This window comes from Phallusia mammillata, chromosome 1 (genome assembly GCF_965637545.1).
Source record: "Phallusia mammillata chromosome 1, kaPhaMamm4.hap1.1, whole genome shotgun sequence".
NCBI lineage: Eukaryota > Metazoa > Chordata > Ascidiacea > Phlebobranchia > Ascidiidae > Phallusia > Phallusia mammillata.
The window spans coordinates 21821774-21840137 of NC_137252.1; the positions used below are offsets into that span (position 1 = coordinate 21821774).

General features: G+C 36.5%; 2 protein-coding genes across 2 annotated transcripts; both read left to right on the forward strand.

Annotated features, from left to right (window-relative positions):
• The first annotated feature begins 2994 nt into the window (after nucleotides 1–2994).
• Nucleotides 2995–9874, forward strand: LOC145233191 (COP9 signalosome complex subunit 1-like). Its single transcript, XM_080097872.1, has 13 exons — nucleotides 2995–3166; nucleotides 3353–3448; nucleotides 3899–3999; nucleotides 4150–4230; nucleotides 4289–4450; nucleotides 4574–4709; nucleotides 5103–5224; nucleotides 5602–5698; nucleotides 6017–6111; nucleotides 6409–6595; nucleotides 8385–8522; nucleotides 8962–9096; nucleotides 9699–9874. The coding sequence occupies exons 1-13, from the start codon at nucleotides 3119–3121 to the stop codon at nucleotides 9741–9743; spliced, it is 1443 nt and encodes a 480-aa protein (XP_079953998.1). The 5' UTR covers nucleotides 2995–3118; the 3' UTR covers nucleotides 9744–9874.
• A 1164-nt stretch (nucleotides 9875–11038) lies between these two features.
• Nucleotides 11039–16646, forward strand: LOC145204142 (E-selectin-like). The gene is made up of 15 exons (XM_080076587.1): nucleotides 11039–11139; nucleotides 11331–11416; nucleotides 11487–11700; nucleotides 11923–12007; nucleotides 12103–12206; nucleotides 12552–12737; nucleotides 13072–13254; nucleotides 13357–13536; nucleotides 13920–14102; nucleotides 14330–14530; nucleotides 14805–14961; nucleotides 15079–15182; nucleotides 15651–15811; nucleotides 16134–16300; nucleotides 16489–16646. The coding sequence occupies exons 1-15, from the start codon at nucleotides 11079–11081 to the stop codon at nucleotides 16523–16525; spliced, it is 2109 nt and encodes a 702-aa protein (XP_079932713.1). The 5' UTR covers nucleotides 11039–11078; the 3' UTR covers nucleotides 16526–16646.
• The last annotated feature ends 1718 nt before the right edge of the window (nucleotides 16647–18364 follow it).

The window sequence follows — 18364 nt, forward strand, 5'->3', positions numbered from 1 at the left end:
GACCGATACGAACCACGAGAAGCAGAAGAAATAACAAGCTTTCAAGTAAAGAATAACATAGCCCAAGAAGCTCAGCTGACGCATAAGAACATTTCCAAACCAATAGTCAGCTCAGGGCCTTGTTATTCATTGCGGGAACCGCGCAGACATCTAGCCCCCGCATATTTGACTGTTGCGCCCAATTAAACGGTTGCCATCAGGTTGGACGTGTTCGAGCACTATACATACTGTCTTTGTTTGAAACCACCAGAAAAAATCCACTATTCTAAGCAAAGTAAGTTACCACGTTACTGCTTGTCAAATTCAATACGACAATTTGAGAAGAAAGTGGGAAAAAAATCCTAAATTTATATGAAACACATGAAAAACGTGATAGTAGCATAAAAATATAGAAGTAAGAAAAACACAGCCTGAAATTAAGAATAAATGATTTATTACCCTAAAAACAAATTGTAAAAAAATACAAAAGAAACACTCTTTTATGGGCCAACGTTGAGGCTAACGAGCCAAACGAAACACAAAAGTATTATTACCAGGCCTGTAGGCCTATGCGTATTTTATGCGAATTCGTGAAACATTCTTTGTCAAAAAGACACCGGCAAGCTGCAAGAAAGCAAACTGAAAATCAGAAACTTATCTGTGAGTGTAATCAGTAGAAATCTAAGAGTGAAATGGTAAAATGACGAGCAAAACGACCGCAAAATTACAACTTCTTTACCTAAAACGTAAAGTATAATGGTCAGCTTTGTTTTTGTAGTTTACCTGCACATTAAACTAGGGTTACCAGAAGTCGGGAATTTCCCGGACATGTCCGGAATTAGGGCGTAAAATCTGTGTTCGGAAATATATTTTTAAAAACACTCTTAATGTCCAGAATTTTGACGCCAGCGAGTAGCTTAAACTACAGTAGTTTTCACAATCTTTTTTTGGAAGACTAAAAGGTTTACATTATACGTATAATTAATACAGTAGATTACATTATACGTTGTCTGTGCTGATTTTGATGTACGAATCGTGCCGGATCTTGTAAAACTTTTTGCTTTGTAACTTATTGAGAAACGAAACTGCGTTTATCTCTGCGACAGTAATGATATTCTATGAAAAATAGCACTTTTGGGGTTGGTAACGTGTAACAGCGTGATATAATCAGAGTTGCCATCGAAATGGACTCCAACGAAAAGTCGCAAACGATTTTGAACAAACCTTTGCATTTATACAAGCCATGCCATATCACCTGCCGTATTATTTGCAAGAAACCATTTGTTCCAGTATCTCACGACACCTCGGGCGTCGGTTTACTTTCGTTTGTAGCAGGGATTTGACAAAATAAGGACTTAAGTCAAAAACAAGGACATTTCTTAGAAAAAAGAACAATTAATGTTTCTAAAACATTGCCTTTCAAAATAAGGACATCTTGGAAATAATTAGGATGGCATGGCAACCCGGCCTGTATACAATGCATTGCAACGGACCTTTGGTGTCGCTAAAGATAGTTGTTGAAACCGTCCGCAATTTTGCCCACACAGATATGGTAACCCTACATTCAACCCAACCAGTAAGTTTATATACTTGCGTGTTGTCTGATTTTCATAACGGCGCAAGAGAGAATGTATATCAGGGGTCGGCAACCCCCGGCACGCGTGCCAAGGTTGGCACCCGAGGTAGTTTTTCATGGCACCCCAACCGATTTGCGTGTTCATATTAAAGTTACAATTTAAGCTGTTACACTGCTTGTTTATAGTTTTTATCGTGTCATTGTTATAAAATTGACTGTTACATGTACAAAACACTCTGATTTCCTTTTATTATTGATATCTGCTGGCACGAACCACTAATATTTACAAAAACTTTGGGACGTGAGGTCATTAGCACATGAAAATAACAAGTAAATTGGCACGTGTCGCCTAAAAGGTTGCCGACCCCTGATGTATATAGTTTAATCACAATGAAGATTTTGCGGGTCATGACATCTTTTAAGTTTCAACCAATCACGCCACATCCCGCATATCAGACTTTTAACAACCAATAAGAGGACACCTTGCGTAGCAACCGGCGTCCTTCAGTCGGAGTTTCGTAATACCAAATCTCAACCTCACGAAGTCGCGCGGCAATACCAAAGATCGTCAAACTCAGAGAGATGTATTCCCTGTTAGGTTCGGGTTCACTAAATATTCCGGTTTAAATCCTTTATCGTTTAATTTTTATTTCACCATTTATCTGCATGGAATGATTTTTTTGTCGCTTTTAATAACTACAGGCTCCATTCGTTACCGGTTCGGTTCGTCAGGTTCAACGCCAAACAAAATATAGGCTTCAACTCCGAATCGTTTTTTGAAGAAAATGTTATTTAAGCTTCAATTAACAGCTCAAACCGGTTTACTGGATCGGGTTTAGTTCCGGTTCATGTAAGAAAGCTCTTTACCGTTTCAACCAATTAAACTATAATTAACTCCACACAATCATGATCAAAAAGCGCAGCATTTAGCTATGGGGCATTGTTGTCGAATAAATTCAGTTGCACAACTTAATTCTTTCGACAATGGCGCCTTAAGGCCGTTTTGAAAACAAACAAGAAACTTGCAAGATAGCTCAGTTGCCGCAAGTTAACTAACTTAGCTATCTTGCAAGGCTAAGTTGAAGCAAGTTAGCTATCTTGCGTTGCAACTACCTAAATTTCGTTGCTTGCAACGCTAAGTTGCCGCAACTTAGCCATCTTTTGTCGCAAGAAAGCTATGTTTCTTGCAGGTTAGCTATCTTGCTGCAACTTAATTTATTCGACAACGGCGCCCCATATTTAGTAAGGGCTGAGTGCAAACCGATCGAAACATACGTGACTGCAAACAGCACGTATTTTTTTCAAATTGGCGATAAATTGTCTCGTTCATTCTTATTCTAGTCTTACTTTGATGCTACTAGAACTAATCTGTTTGTTTGAAGATTACATCGAAATCATTAGCAATTTGGCATGCTCGAATGCTCGACTCGACGAAGCGTGACTAAAAGTTCAGCTTGCAAAGCACCAGTGTACTCTGTACTGTACTAAAAGTTAAGACCAACCCAAAACAAAATACTTTTTGCTTCAGGTCGTTTGTTGCAATTGAAACATAGGAGTTTGGAGATGCCACTACACGCTCTTGGGATATTTAATGCCTCGTCTCTGGCCGCTGTAAGTATGAAATTCTGCTGGAAAATCATTTATTATTTAGCCTTTACAAACAAAGTTAAAACAAATGTCTAGCAAATCCGAAACGTTTCCTGCTCCTAAAACACATTTAAAAGGAATTGATATTGAAAAGCATTTACTATGTAAGTAAGGTAACCATGTTTGTAAAAATACTTTCCTTTTTTACAGAGTGTTGAACCTATGCAAGTAGATGCAGACCCTGAAAATGATATCGCAGACCAACAAATGCAAGAACAGAACTTTATTGTGGAAAACTCCACTCTGGTTTATATTTATATTTTTTACATCTTTTTAGTCTATCTTAATTTTATGGTAACATTGCATTTGCTCTTTGTCCACAAATCTTATTTTACAATTTCATTTAAACGTTTAGTTCTGCCAGTCAGTCGATATACTGTAGTTATTACATTTATTAGCCACCATATCCTATAATGGTTTACTAAACCACAGCGGCAACGATTACTAAATGTTTCTGGCACTTTACATGTTAAGTTTCAAAGCCATCTATCATCGCAGATATTGTGTTTCCATTTACGTTGCTCCGAAAAATCACAATTTTTTTAAAGGAAACATTTTTTTAAAATGAAATCAAATAGAAGCAAGGACCTAAATACCTCCCTTGTTGACACATGAAATAAATATTGGATCTGTGTATAATTTTGTCAGTAAAGATAACTGAAAAAAAAACATGTAATAAAAATATGTTATTTATAGGATCTTGATGCATATGCGAGTGGCTACAAAGGAATCATGAAAATAGAAAGATTGTTGTTTGTTGCAGCTCATGCCCCTTCACTAAAAGTAGAAGCTTTAAGGTTTTTTATATTGTGTTTGACATACGTACTAATTAAAGAGCCACTTGGCGAACTTGGTGTTCATCAAATTAAATAAAACTTGCTGTTAAAAAACTACAGGAAGTTTCAGAAAATAGGGTTAAAAACGTAACAAACTGATTGTTTTTGCAGAATGGCTCTACAGTTTGTACGAAATTCTCTTAATGTTGCTCTTTACGAAGAAGTTCATAAAAAGCTGAATGAAGCAATAAGGTAAAGATTTTGTTTGTGTTTTCTAAGAACATGTTGCCATTTTGGAGGCTGTTTGCAGGTCATCTTCAGTTTTGCCTGATGCTGTTGCTGGTTTAATCCAATCCCCATCCCTGGACACTCAGTGGATGGACCATACAACTAAACATGCTACAACGATACTCGAAAAACTTGACATAAACCTAAAAAACTGCAAAAGCAACTCAATCAAAGAAAGCATCAGGTAGGAAACTCAGTGTTTTATTGTTTTTTTTTAAATATCATGTTTTTTTGTGGAACTGGGAATGTTTACTTTGGTCTTACCCTATGGGTCAGTTGTCATCACGTCATGTATTTACATCTATAGGAGAGGCTTTGATGAACTTGGAAGTCACTATTTGAGCATGGGAGATTTAAACAATGCACTGAAGAATTACAGCCGAGCACGAGAATACTGTACTTCCCCAAAACACATTGTTAGCATGTGCCTTAATGTCATAAAGGTGAATAAAAATAACTAAAAGATTTTTTTCATTTTTTTGTTGTTCAGTGACACCATCAACAATAAAAAATGGTACATTTAAACTAAATAAAGAACTTTACTCTTTTTCCTTGCTTGAATGTTGTTGTGTTTTACAACAGTGTAGCACAGCTACAATGTGTTTTGCTTGTGCTTTCCTGTTGGGGGTGTTTGATGTGTAATATAGGTTGTAAAAGTCTACAGACATTCCAATAAGATTGTTTTTCACAATTTAAATTAGTTTCTGCTGCCTGTGGATAATCAATGATGATGTATAATATTTAGAAATAAAAAAAATATATACTTAGACACTTAGTCCTTTTGCCCCAAACAGTGTTTGAACTTCGAATGATCTTCATTTACATTTCATCTGCAGGTATGTGTTTATCTTGGCAACTGGTCACATGTACTCACCTATGTCAACAAGGCAGAAGCTACTGGAGATTTTACTGAAAAAGAAAGAGATAATCAAAGTCATGTTACATTCACAAAACTCAGGTTTGTTGTTATACAAGATAAAAACTGTTGACACCAGTAGTAAAATACAACACACAGATCGCCTTGGCAGATTTTGATTCAAAGTGACTGTGAAAAATGTTGACATTTGTATAAACTTTTGCTATGTTTTGTGAAAATAATAACAGTTAGTATGTTGTGTAGAAATAGCAGTTGTCTGCATTGTTTTCAAAAAGATGTTTTTTTGCATTTGTTCTTAATGAAGATCTTTTTATCAATGTTAGTTTTAAAAAAGCTGGCTGGAGAAGCCAGTTTTAAGCAAGGTCTTTCTTCGTGCAGATTATAAATATATCGAGAATTACAACTTCTTATATTTTTTTTGCTGTTTAAATCAATTCTTTCAAATCCATTAAACATAGGTGCGCTGCTGGATTAGCTCATCTGGCTATGGGCAAGTACAAAGCTGCTGCTAAAAGTTTTCTCCAAATATCATTGGACCACTGTGATTTTCCAGAGGTGTGGTTTTTCATATCATTATCAATTGAAAGTTTTGTTTCCAAACCTGTAGTTTTTTATGTAATGTTTATGTTTTGTCATTACTATAAGATAAAAATTGTATGTTTTTTAGATCTATTGTATTATTATGTCATGACGTCTTTAGATTTAGTGATCTGTGTCTCCTCCAAGCATAACCTTGATTTCCCAGAATCTGGTTATCGCACCGTCGCCCACCATTTGTTAAGAAATTATATAAACTCTGTTCAGCTTTTATTTTGTAATGTAATATTGCAAATTATTTGGTAAGAAAATTAAATTTTACTTGTATATTTTTAGCTTTTATCACCTAACAATGTGGCAGTGTATGGTAGCTTATGTGCACTTGCCACATTCACCAGACATGAACTACAATCTCAAGTGATAACCAGCAGGTACATCTGTATGACCAAGATATAGTTGATGGCAAAATGTTTGTTGTATTGTTGGAATTACAAAATATGCCAGTGTAGAAATATGTGTTGTAGAGAATCATTACACTGTGAAGCTATGTCAAAATAAATTTACGGATTATAGATTGGCAGCATTTATGACTATGTTTAGAGCTGTGTAATAAAAATTAACTCCGGGCATATTTCAAACAGCATATTATGTTGTTAAACAAGAGGAATCTTGGGCATCATGTTATTACTTGCAATAACCGGTAAGCTAATCTTTTTTTGCAATTATAGCTCTTTCAAGCTGTTACTGGAACTGGAGCCAACCATTCGGGAAATTGTCTTCGCATTTTATAAATCTCAGTATGGCCGATGTCTTGGTTTGCTGCAGGAAGGTCGGGATGGAATGCTTCTTGATTTGTATCTCTCCCAACATGTTGATAAACTTTATTCCCAGATCCGTTGTCGTGCTCTTGTGCAGGTTAATTATGGGTCCCCTTCCCTGAAGGGGACACATATTGATTTTACTCAAATTGTTTTCTTTTTTTTCTTCCTTTTAGTTATGTAGATGTGCATCCCACTTTGTTTGTGTTGATAACCCCAGTATTTACCCCGCTAGCCCCCTAAAATGGGTATTTTTTCCCCGAAGTTTGTCCGACTCGTTTTTCCATCAAATGATTGATGGATTTGGCTGAAATTTACACAGATGGTAGATATAGTTATGTAGATGTGCATCCCACTTTGTTTTTGTTGATAACCCCAGTATTTACCCCGGTAGCCCCCTAAAATGGGTGTTTTTACCCAAAGTTTGTCCGACTCGTTTTTTCCATCAAATGTTTGATGGATTTGGCTGAAATTTACACAGATGGTAGATATATTCATGTAGATGTGCATCCCACTTTGTTTTTGTTGATAACCCCAGTATTTACCCCGCTAGCCCCCTAAAATGGGTGAGTTTTTAAACAGTGTGAGAATTGGCTGAAATTTGGATTTCTTGTATAGTATGCCATTTATAGGTGTTGATTGTTGTGTTCAACCCTGTAGTCCTAACATTTACCCCACAAGCCCCTAAAGTGTAAAACGTATTTGTATGTTACTGGGTACCACAAACGAAAGATTTCTGTTGCTCAATATTTCTGTGTTACAAGGGCAACCAGTTGTATGTTGCTTGGTGGACGTTTTTGCGCCATGGCAGTTAGGGGCTTGTTAACAGCCCTATGACGTCAGAAACATTAACGGTTGTTGCTCAAAACACCTCTAGTGGTCGAAATTTTAAACATTGGCGGATTGGGCTGAAATTTTGCGGTACTATTGATTGAGTCATTGTGGTTTTTATATATTTCTTAGTTTGTGTGTCGAACCCAATTAGTTACCCTACTAGCCCTCTAAAATGGGTCATTTTTTAAAACGTTAAATAGGACTTACTTCAAACAATATCTGGGGTGAATCTAATTTTATAGTTTGTATTCTACATAGTATTATTATTTAAGCCCAGTGCCGATCACTGTGTTTTACCTTATAACACCCGACTTTCTCATGGTTATCTCTTGAATTGCATTATTTTCAACTTTGCATGTGTGGGGACCCATGAGTTTTTGCCTGTAGAAGCGACTAAGGTTTTAAAAGACAATGGCTAATATGGGACCCAATACAAAATAAGCATAGGAAATATATTAATGTTTTAAAATAGGTTATAGTGTAAATGCAACAACAAAATGTGCTAAGCCACCCTTCTAGTTTTGTTGAAAAATGATGACCAACATGCGAACATATTTATTTTCTTAACCATTATTGACTGATTCTGTTTCTTTGGAAACCTGTTTCCATATTTAGAATCTGCCAACAACATTACCTTTTTGACAGTTTTTGAAATTTTGGTTTAGAATAGGTGTTTTTGCAGGCGGACCACTAGCGTGGTAATGTTTCGTTGAAATAGTTTTGGTTCGTCTAATGCAGGGGTGTGCCATCTTTGTTACTGTGGGGTCAAATACAATTGCCAAAATTTGATCGTGAGCCGCATCTTTATATAACACAAAATGATTTTACCTTGTTCCATACCAAATATGCTTAACTACAAGTAGAATTCGCATTTGATTCGAGCCACATATTGCCAGGTCGCAGAAAAATAGCATCGGGCACATTAATCTGCTCAAAAATATGTAATAAGCGGACTCGTTTGCCAGTACATTTGTAATCCAACCGTTTCTGCGGGCCGCAGGTTGCACACCCCTGTTCCAATGTGTTTTGATTCCTGTTTGTGTTATTTATAGTATTTTAGTCCGTACAAACTGGCTGACATGCATAGGATGGCGAACGCATTTAACTGCAGTGTTACCGAGTTGGAGGATGAGCTGATGCCACTTATTCTGGATGGACAAATACAGGCTCGTATTGACTCCCAAAATAAGGTAAAAGACTAGTGTTTAAAGATATCGATCTAAGTGCCTGAAGTAGTGCTAACTTTATGCATAGGATGGTGTTACGAAATCTTTTGGCAAATCAAAACTTGAAACAATGTTGTCCCCAAAATGGTATAATATTGAAAAAAATTGGTGGCACACTTCCGCTGTAGAAATAGATATGTATATGTCTATTAATGCCGGGTCGATGGCACCCATTGTAATGTACAATACGAAATATTGTTATGTTTGAAAATGTCACATATGCATGTGTAAAATAGCAGGTATGGGTTGTATTCCACCATTTTATATTAACCAGGCTTTAGTTATACTGTATAATACAACTTATTTATTTTCCCGAGACCCAAAATCGACGCTTGGTAATCAGCGCAGTGCTTGTAAAATTGTACGTTACAATTAACTTTGGAGTTTTTATGGTTTCCTTTAGATTTTACATGCACGTGAAACGGATCATCGAAGCCTAACATTTGCGAAAACTCTTCATGTCGGGAAAGAATATCTTCATCGGACTAAAGCCCTTATTCTTCGTAATGCAGTCATTCGAAACAATTTGTCAGTTCAAGTGAGTAGTGCAAAATGAAACTATTATTATTGGGCACTAAACAAATTAGACAGATCTTAAGGGTTTACAATTAGAAAAAAAACTGTCAAAGATGTTTTTTGTGTAACGTTTATTGGGTTATTAGGCAACAAGAATATAGTTTTTGTTAACTATCGCTACACTGTCTGTTTTTAATTGAAATAATATTTGCATATTGCTTTTTTTGGCTTCGTTGTTTGGCAATGGATGCCTACCGGAGGGTGAGTAAAATGATAACATGTGTCCAGTCTTGTACAACTCCCGTCAAACTCGTTGGTCACATGAAAAAAATTGTGGCGAAATCTGTTAATAGCTATCGACAAAACGTATTTCACTTTACAGTTTTGTTATTGTCTGTTGTTTCAGCAGTCTTGTCTTAAATCTAAAGAGAACATATTTTGGATCATTATGTAAAGTTTTTCACTAACAAATCGCCAATTCGTCATTTTAATCGTATCTAACACAATGTCATTATGTGCAGGTGTATCGATGATCTTGTCTTTTTACAGATACGCTGCGTGTAAAACTTTATTCACATACCATCGTTGTTTTACTTTTTTAACAGTATTAAATGTATTTTATAGAACCAAACAAGTAAGGACAGCGAAGCCAGCAGCAGCAACAGATGACGCAAAATAGCATTTTTGTCGCGACATTCTGCTACTACATGACTTTGCTTGTTTGCATTGTTTATTGTTGAGGAATTTATGTAAATTTATTCACATAATCTTGGCTTTGTAATAAAGTATCAAGGTCGTTGCCTCGTGTGACACCAGTCGTGTTTTAAATAAAATGCAATGATCGTCAAAAAAATAATAATATCGTGGACCATTTTATTTTTTAGCAAGGTCGAAGTGCGCATACAAAACTACTGTTTGGGCTTGAAACATAATTGTTTGAAACCGATTTTCAATACGTGAGATACAATTATTAACAGCTAACATTTTGATACTCTTTCCATATGTAATATGCAATAATCTGTAGTTTATCACCAAACTTAGTGGACCACCCAAAAAGTCATCATGGACCACCAGTTGAGAACCACTGTCCTTAAGGGTTCCGTGCCACTAAAAAGGTTGAAGAGCACTGGTCCAAAACATCGATTTACCAATTTTGGGATTTAGCTTGTTTGTGGGTAAAAGTTTATAACTAGTTAGCATGACAAACCCCAAATAGCGGTGGATAAATTTAGACTTGTACGGACCTGATAAACAGTGGTTCTGGTTCTCAAACTTCTTCATATATTTTTCAAAATGGTCCCTTTGCCATTATTTCAAGGGCTCGCGGTCCTTAAGCCTAAATGTGTATTTCAGAAAAGCGAAAGTTGATTGCAAGAGTTTTGCTATAGTTGTGCAAAATACAATGATCCAAAGACAGCTTGTGACATCACAGTCAAGACAAAAAAAAAACACTACAATTGTGCGCGAACAAATACATTATTGTTAGTTGTCAGGCAAAATAGCTCTTGTTTAGCAATGGAGAAAGTCGATTCTCAAAACGATTTAAACTGATTTACTGATACAAACCGACGCCAAATAAGATATAGAAGTACTTCAACCTTTAGAAGTACTTCAACTTTAGAAGTACTTTATAGAAGTACTTCAACCATTGTATCATCATATTTTTTGCAATGTATTCAGACTGTAATCGGAATTAAAAGTGGGCGAAGCACGTGGGAAATTAATTATTGCAGCGAAAGTCTTATTGCGGATGCAATAAAATTACTTGAGACGTGTCTAACCCACAATTAGACACCTCGCTTCAAAACAAAACGATTTTGTTACTTCCAGGGTTTTGTCAATTTGTCCGGTGATAAATCGACTTGAAGGCAATTTGTTCGCCTTTTGATGAACGCACAGGGACAATTAGTGCAAAGAAAAAATGTATTCAAGATTATATATAAACAAGAGACACCACCGGACTTAGCATCAACTACAAAATATTTACCTTTGTAGACTTACAAGATGGCAAGATCGTTTTTGTTATTCGCTGTATGCCTTTCTGCGGTGCTGCCCTTTTGTTACGGTAAGTGACGTTTCATGAATAAGCATAGTCTATTGTTTTTAGTCTCTTTATACTAGTTCGGCGAAAAGTCATGACATAGTGGTAGCGAAGTTGAAATTTAAATTTTAACGGTAAACATTAGTTTTCATGCAGATTATTAATTATCTTTTTTTATATCTTTAAAATCATTGCTGTTTATATTGTATCTATAGGTTTAACTTGCTTTACATGCATTGATGCAACATCGAATGAAGAGTGCAACGAAAACGGAAAGCTTGTGGAATGTGCTCATAATGAGGTGACACAATTGAAATTTAATTAGTTTACAAACCCGTTAAATGAAAATATTAATGATGATGTTCTTGCAGTTGTCCTGCCAAAACGAGGTCCGACTGAACGAACAAGTTGGATATAGAATAACAAAAAGATGTAAGCAGTCGGAAGCATGTCAAAACAACCAAAATCAGAATAACATGCCAGTCTGGGATCCAGTTCAATGCAACCCACTGTTTACAAAGAACAGTGTCTGTAGATGTTGCTGTGATGATGATTTCTGTAATGAACGAGCCCTGCCTTGTGATGGTAAGATACGTCGTCTGTTTCACATTAACAATTTTATTTCGCCTTTTATACAACTATCAACGACCATAAAATGAATTATTTCCGTAAATTTCGTAAATTCGTACTCTGGATTCCATAAATACGTTTAAATGCAAACAAAGCGTTTTGAGTAGAAGCAATTGAATTGCATATTGTCTGTTTTGTTGATTTTACGTTGTGAAGAGTTTTGTTGTTTTATTCCAGAAAACCCGACATGTCCACCGGCAATGAATCCTACTTTTGGATCAGTAGAATGTAGCAACATGAATTTTCTCAACAGCACATGCAGGTTTATATTTTAGAAGATTTTCTTTGCATTAATAATAAAACAATGTGCTTTTTATGACTCAACATAAAAGCTGAAAAAAAAAACCTTTTTGCCAGTTACAAGTGCAACCCAGGATACAATCTGGTTGGAGATAGTGAAGTTGGTTGCTTTGAAACATCCGGAGGGCTGGTTTGGGAGAGGACCGCTCCAAAATGTGAACGTAAGAGCTGCCAGTGGCGATTTTAAGTTGGTTACGTACATAGGTCACCAATCAAGCAACTTAATTGATTTGTGTCGAATTCAGTTAAAAAGTTAATGGTTAATATATTTTGTGTGCAAATTTAATAAATTATTTCAGGCTCAACCATGTAATATACAGCCAATTAGATTGAGACACCATTCTGTATTCGTACCAAACATATACATTTTACTAACCTTGTGCTGTTGAGTGGCTTAACAGAAGCAGTATTTTCTGATTCGGAATCTTCTTAACTCACAGGTGTAGCAATGCAAACAAAAATCTTTGTCCCTATATCTATAACTCTTTCGTTTTTATTAATGTCAGGTGCTGAATGCGATGCTTTGGAGGCACCTGAACGACAAAATGGGCGCAGAAGGTGCAGCGATAGTAACAAAGTTGGCTCCTCATGCATTTACTCGTGTGATGAAGGATACGAACTAATGGGAAATCTCCAAATCAACTGCAACCTAGACGGAAAATGGAGCAACGAATCACCTACTTGCATCAGAGGTTAGAAACATGGTGTTGGGTGGGTTTTAAGCTTACTTTCGTTACGCTAAACGGTTATAGCAGTAGCACTACTAACACTTTTATAAATCTGCAAATAAACCAATATGTCGCATTTAATCGATTAAAGTCATACGATTTGTCTTAAAACTGCCGTGTGAGTGAACATTTTACTCCAAAATATTTCATTATAAAACAATATTAGCATTTTTAGTAATAGAAGCAAGTATCATATTTTATTACATAATACAATTCAAAGCAACAGTTTTTTTCATTTTAAAACAATACTCAGCTCCCCGATCAATTTTAAATGCGACGATTTATCACTTATGAACAGTTACTTGCGACATTGCTGCAACATCCAACATAGCCAACGGTGAAACAATCTGTGAAGAAAGCAATTTCTATGCATCGGTTTGCGTGTTTTCGTGTCGCATTGGCTTTTATCTAGAAGGAGATGAAACGACTACTTGCCAACAAAATGGCGAATGGACTGTGTCGAAACCAACATGTCAAAGAGGTTTGTATTCCTTTGCATTTTTTAAAATAGTTTTTTGCTCCAATCATACGCTTGAAACGAATATGTTATTTGATTAATTTAATTAAAACTTTTATTCTGCAGTGACTTGCGAAAAACAAGATGTTGAAATTGGAAATGGATTGTCAGTCTGCTCTGACAGCAATTTTTATGGGTCGACATGTACGTTTGCATGTGATGAAGGATATTTACTTATCGGTCCAGCTCGAGTTACATGCCAAGACAACTTTATCTGGTCAACCCCGCCGTCTTTCTGCGAACAAAGTAAGAAATACTTTTACCTTATTAACATGAGTTTTAAATTTCTTGAATCGTTGTTGACGAGATGGATGACAAGGAATTACCCAGAGATAATTTCACAGTTGATTAAGCCCTATTTATTACAGTCATGAGTTGTACTTCACATATAGTGCATGCTAATGTTTGGAAACACTTTTGTAATCAATCACGCAGGAGACTTTTTACGCCGCTTGTATAATTAGCACTGCCATACTGTTCCTTTTCCCAAAAATTGTTTTATGTTAGGACAGCGTCTTAGAAAAAGATGCTTTTTTTTAAAAGATGATTGTCCAATGAAAGTCATTTTTACCTACATCTTTCTGTTGTCGTACATTAAACGTTTTGTGACATGGAAATTTTTATTTCAGTTACCTGCGAAAAACAAGCGTACAATGATTTTGAGAATGGTGATGCGGAGTGCACAGACTCCAACATTTATGGCTCCTCATGTGCATTTACATGCGATGATGGATATTTCCTTACTGGACAGGACACAATACAGTGCATCGGTGATGGTGTTTGGTCTAACCCTCCGCCATCGTGCCAACGAGGTATACTCAACATGAACAGTTGTTTTGGTTTTATGATCTTGAATGTTCGTGTTTTTATTTGGATCGATCTTAATTAGTCATCAAACACCTAGTGTCGAATATTAGACGAGTTCTGCTTATTTTGGTATTTTGTTTCGTCCTGACAACAATTTACTTACGAATTTAAATATAATGTGTTTGTACAGTAACATCACCAAATAAATGTACGAAAAAAATCTGTACTTTAGAAACTTGCGGTCCAGCGGACATCAACCCTCAAAATGGTCTGGCAGAATGCGACCAGGAAAACAAATCTTTCTCCAAATGCAAGTTCTCGTGTGGGTTGCAGACAGACAATTGGGATATATTCGGCTCAAATGAAACTGCTTGTGAAAAAGACCCATTTACTGGCACATTCGAGTGGACCAATGATCCCCCATGCTGTGCAAGTAAGACATAACTTATAGAAATAAAATTGTTTTAGTACAGTTTGTTATTATTGGCAACGCTGACGTGACTAAAAAGGGATTTAGCTGGTTGATGTCACTTGAAATTTTATGTTCTTTTTATCATGAAATTTTTTTTAAGTAGAAGACAAAAATATTCCTAAATTATCAAACTTAAATCAAGCAGGGAAATTCTAAACTATGTCTGGTGGATAAAAGTAGCAGCATGTGGTTTTGCAAAGTACATATTTATTCCTAACTGACTGATTTTTCGAAGAACGTTGCCCCCCATTCGCCCAAGTCGATTTGTTTTTGGTTCTCGATTCAAGCAGTTCTGTGGGAAAGGAAAACTGGAACAAAACAGTTTATTTTGTCAAGAGCGTGATAGACAATTTCGTGGTGTCCTCAAGTGACATGCTGGTTGCTGCTATCAGGTATGCTTTTGCTGGTTGTGCTTAGATATTTGGCGTTTATGTTTTTCAAATGTGTTTTTGATCGATCGTGACAAACCCACAGTCCAAAAAGCTAAGCAATACATCATTTTTTAACAGATACAACAGATATATTGACACAGACAGTGAAATACTGATTGGTCAATATCAGGATCTTAAATCAACAACGGATGCAATCATCAATCTTCCCTACGATGGTTCAGGTAAAATATATGTGATTCAAATTACCGGTTTCTCGTCAAAGTCAGTGCATGATGATTCGCAAATGTACTACATGTACCATAGATATCTGTTTCGTAATAAGCCAGCCTCATAAAGTCTGGTTCAAAACGCTAGTCACCAAGGCGCTCATTTAGTGACAGACATGGGATTGTTTCGTCACAATGTAGTGCTCACATCTAAGTGTGGTGTGGTAGTCAATGGCATGTGTATTGTGTCACCTATATGTTCAGCCTAATAAATAAGTTGTCCAGGCCACGCAGCAGTGTTTGTCGATCTCTTGTTTCAACGAATCAAAAAATTCTAATTTTCAAGTAGTACTGGAGCGAAGCTTTTCACTTACCATTTATGACTGGCTTTACGGGTAAATGAAGTCTTCCTTCCCTTAGAATTGAATCAGACTTAACTGTCATCCTCTGGCGCAAATTTCTAACTTAGGTGCAATTTCACAGGAACCTTGACTGGACAAGCGTTGACTTATGTGCGTGAGAAAATGCTAACAGCGCCAGGCAACCGACCAAATGTTCAGGATATGGTTTTGGTTGTTACTGATGGAATTTCCAAAGATGATACAGCAGGACCTGCTTCAGAACTTCGATCAGCAAAAGCAAATGTACGAAAATTTTGGTTTTCTTTCAGATAAACGTTTTTTAACCAAACTATGTTACATACCCAGGGTTGCCATACCGCCCTACGTCACGGCCGCCAGTACATATATTCTAATAAACATGATCACGGCCGCACAAACTCGTCTCTGTACAGCCGCAAGGTTGTGCACCCCTGGTATAGCCTATACACGGGAACGATGTTTAAACAATAAATGTACTGATATAATAACACATAATGTTTCGCGACCCCAATTGGTGTCGCGATCAACAGTTTGAGAAGCCCTGTACAAGAACACGTGAAAATAATTTTGGTAAATTGTAATGTAGGTGGTTGCACTCGGAGTCGTAAATGAGAAGGGAAGTTTAAAGAAGGATGATATCATTGATATTGCTGGAGACCCTGAAAAAACTGTTTTGCTGGAATCTGGTTTTGGAGGTTTAACTGACGATTTGGTGGAAGTGATTTTGAACCAGATCTGTGGCGATCCTTGCGAGTAAGTTTTACATATCTCTTTTTTTTTTCGGGTGCATTGTATGAAATAGCAAATACAGTCACTTTTATGCTACAACGCAGTCGTCATTGTTCAAAACTGTACTGACCTAATTTCCAATCCGTCATTTAATATTGCAAAACGTTTTAAAGTGTGCAACGATTAATTTATTATGTATCACATTGTTACAGCCGAAGGAACCAGTACGCCGAGTTCATTTCAACCTAAAAACATGGAACCATCAGCCAGTTTAAAAGACACGGAAAATGGCATCACTTTTTACATATTGCTGTTCATATTTTTGTCGCTTTGTTGTTGCAAATTGTTAATACATTTTTACAAGCACTGATATCATATTATAATACGGTGGGCAATTATTGACATACAGGGGTTATTAATTTACAACTCAAGCATATACGCTAACTTGAAAAGATAACATGTTACAAATTCCTGAAATTAGTGTTTTGGCATCAAATTAAATTTACGTTACAGATAAATACGGTACAGCAACTCAATTTCCAGGCTGGTTAGTAAGCTAGGAACATCTCGTTCTATGTACAGGTATATAGGAATTACCTAATTTCCAGATTTTTTTTGCAATTTCTTACATGTAAATTGTAAACAATTCGATTAAACAAACGCGTGCCAGGGTATTTTCTTTTTCGTAAATCGTTGTACAGTAGGCTAGGTAGCGCAAACCCCTTGAAAATGTTTTGAAGAGAATCTTTGCCTTGTAACAGTCAAAGTCAACATAAAACATAGGCTTTGGTAACCGTGATGTGTATACATGGCGTCACAATAACCAAATACACCCGAGATAAAAATAGGCTGCTTTCAAAGCGATGCTTCACCACCGATCGTTCACAACATATTCGAATATGATTGAATAACGGAAGGGGTTTGGTGGTAAAACTTCTGAAAGCCGTTTTTGCAAATTCTCAGGTTTACAAATGCGTATGAGAAGTTATGACAAACATTTGGCAGAATGTGAATCATCAACACAACACCACATTGGCATTCGGTTTCAAACTGTGGTAGGCCTACATGCCAGATAGCATATTAAACATGTCTGCTTGCACGCCTTTAAAAAAGAAAGTTAGGTAGGCTACTTTCTTGTTGCCAGATATGCCATGTGAAACTTGTGTTGACATGCTGCCTTCGCCCACGAGCGTACCTTAACATCGCGTTGTTTTGCAATGATTGATCTCATGTATTACTCAAATCCAAAAATTGTCCAATTATGCTTATTTAGGGTTGCCATACGTCCGGATTTTCTCTGACATGTCAGGGAATTTAGTGTTTAAATCTGCGTCAGGGAGAAATGTTAAAATCTACTTAAAAGTCAGGAATTTAAGAACAAAAATTAAATATACTATGAAATCAATGTACGTGTGCCAACAGAGAAAGTTTCTAGTAAACTACAACCGCGTCTATGCTATGAAACGTAAAGACGTAAACTGGCGGCGCGCAGGTTAACGCACACGGTTACTTTTTCGTTTTGCAGTGTGTGTGTGCGCGTAACAATACCTGTTTGTTACTAGTTGTCTAACAATACGCCTTAAATACGCAAATAAAAACCCGCGTCTCAAGAAACCACAGCATTCGATGCAACGTGGAAACTTGGGAAGTTTCATTTGCTTTAACTGTGTACCTCATATGCAAGGAACTATATGACAACAAAAAGTCGAATGTCGGATCAGAGTATCGTATAACGTTTTCTCATGTCGCCGTGCGTGACTTTCGAATTTTCGAAATTTATTTCAAAATAGAAGTGTTTGGATCGCAAAAAAGGTTATCGCTGCGGTTCTCAAACTGGGGTCCGTGAGGCAATTTTGCGGTTACCGCGAAAAGGGTAATTCTATGTTCTTATTTGGCGTCAGTTTGTGCAACTGAATAAGTTTAAGTCAAAGTGAAAGTGAGAATCGACCTGTCCATTGCTAAACAATAGGCTTTATTGCATGACAACTAACAAAAATGCAATTGTTCGCGCACAATTGTAATGTTTTTGTATTGTCTGTGATGTCAGATTTGAATCATTGTTATGCGCAATTTTGCATAACTAGTTTA

What these genes read in the sequence shown, in the direction of transcription:
- LOC145233191 (XM_080097872.1), top strand. Translation starts at nt 3,119, where the DNA reads ATGCCACTACACGCTCTTGGGATATTTAATGCCTCGTCTCTGGCCGCT. An exon ending in GTTACATTCACAAAACTCAG is followed by an intron (nt 5,225 to 5,601) that starts GTTTGTTGTTAT and finishes CATTAAACATAG; the next exon opens with GTGCGCTGCTGGATTAGCTC. An exon ending in GTTGTCGTGCTCTTGTGCAG is followed by an intron (nt 6,596 to 8,384) that starts GTTAATTATGGG and finishes TGTTATTTATAG; the next exon opens with TATTTTAGTCCGTACAAACT.
- LOC145204142 (XM_080076587.1), top strand. Translation starts at nt 11,079, where the DNA reads ATGGCAAGATCGTTTTTGTTATTCGCTGTATGCCTTTCTGCGGTGCTG. An exon ending in TGGAATGTGCTCATAATGAG is followed by an intron (nt 11,417 to 11,486) that starts GTGACACAATTG and finishes ATGTTCTTGCAG; the next exon opens with TTGTCCTGCCAAAACGAGGT. An exon ending in TCTTCCCTACGATGGTTCAG is followed by an intron (nt 15,183 to 15,650) that starts GTAAAATATATG and finishes GCAATTTCACAG; the next exon opens with GAACCTTGACTGGACAAGCG.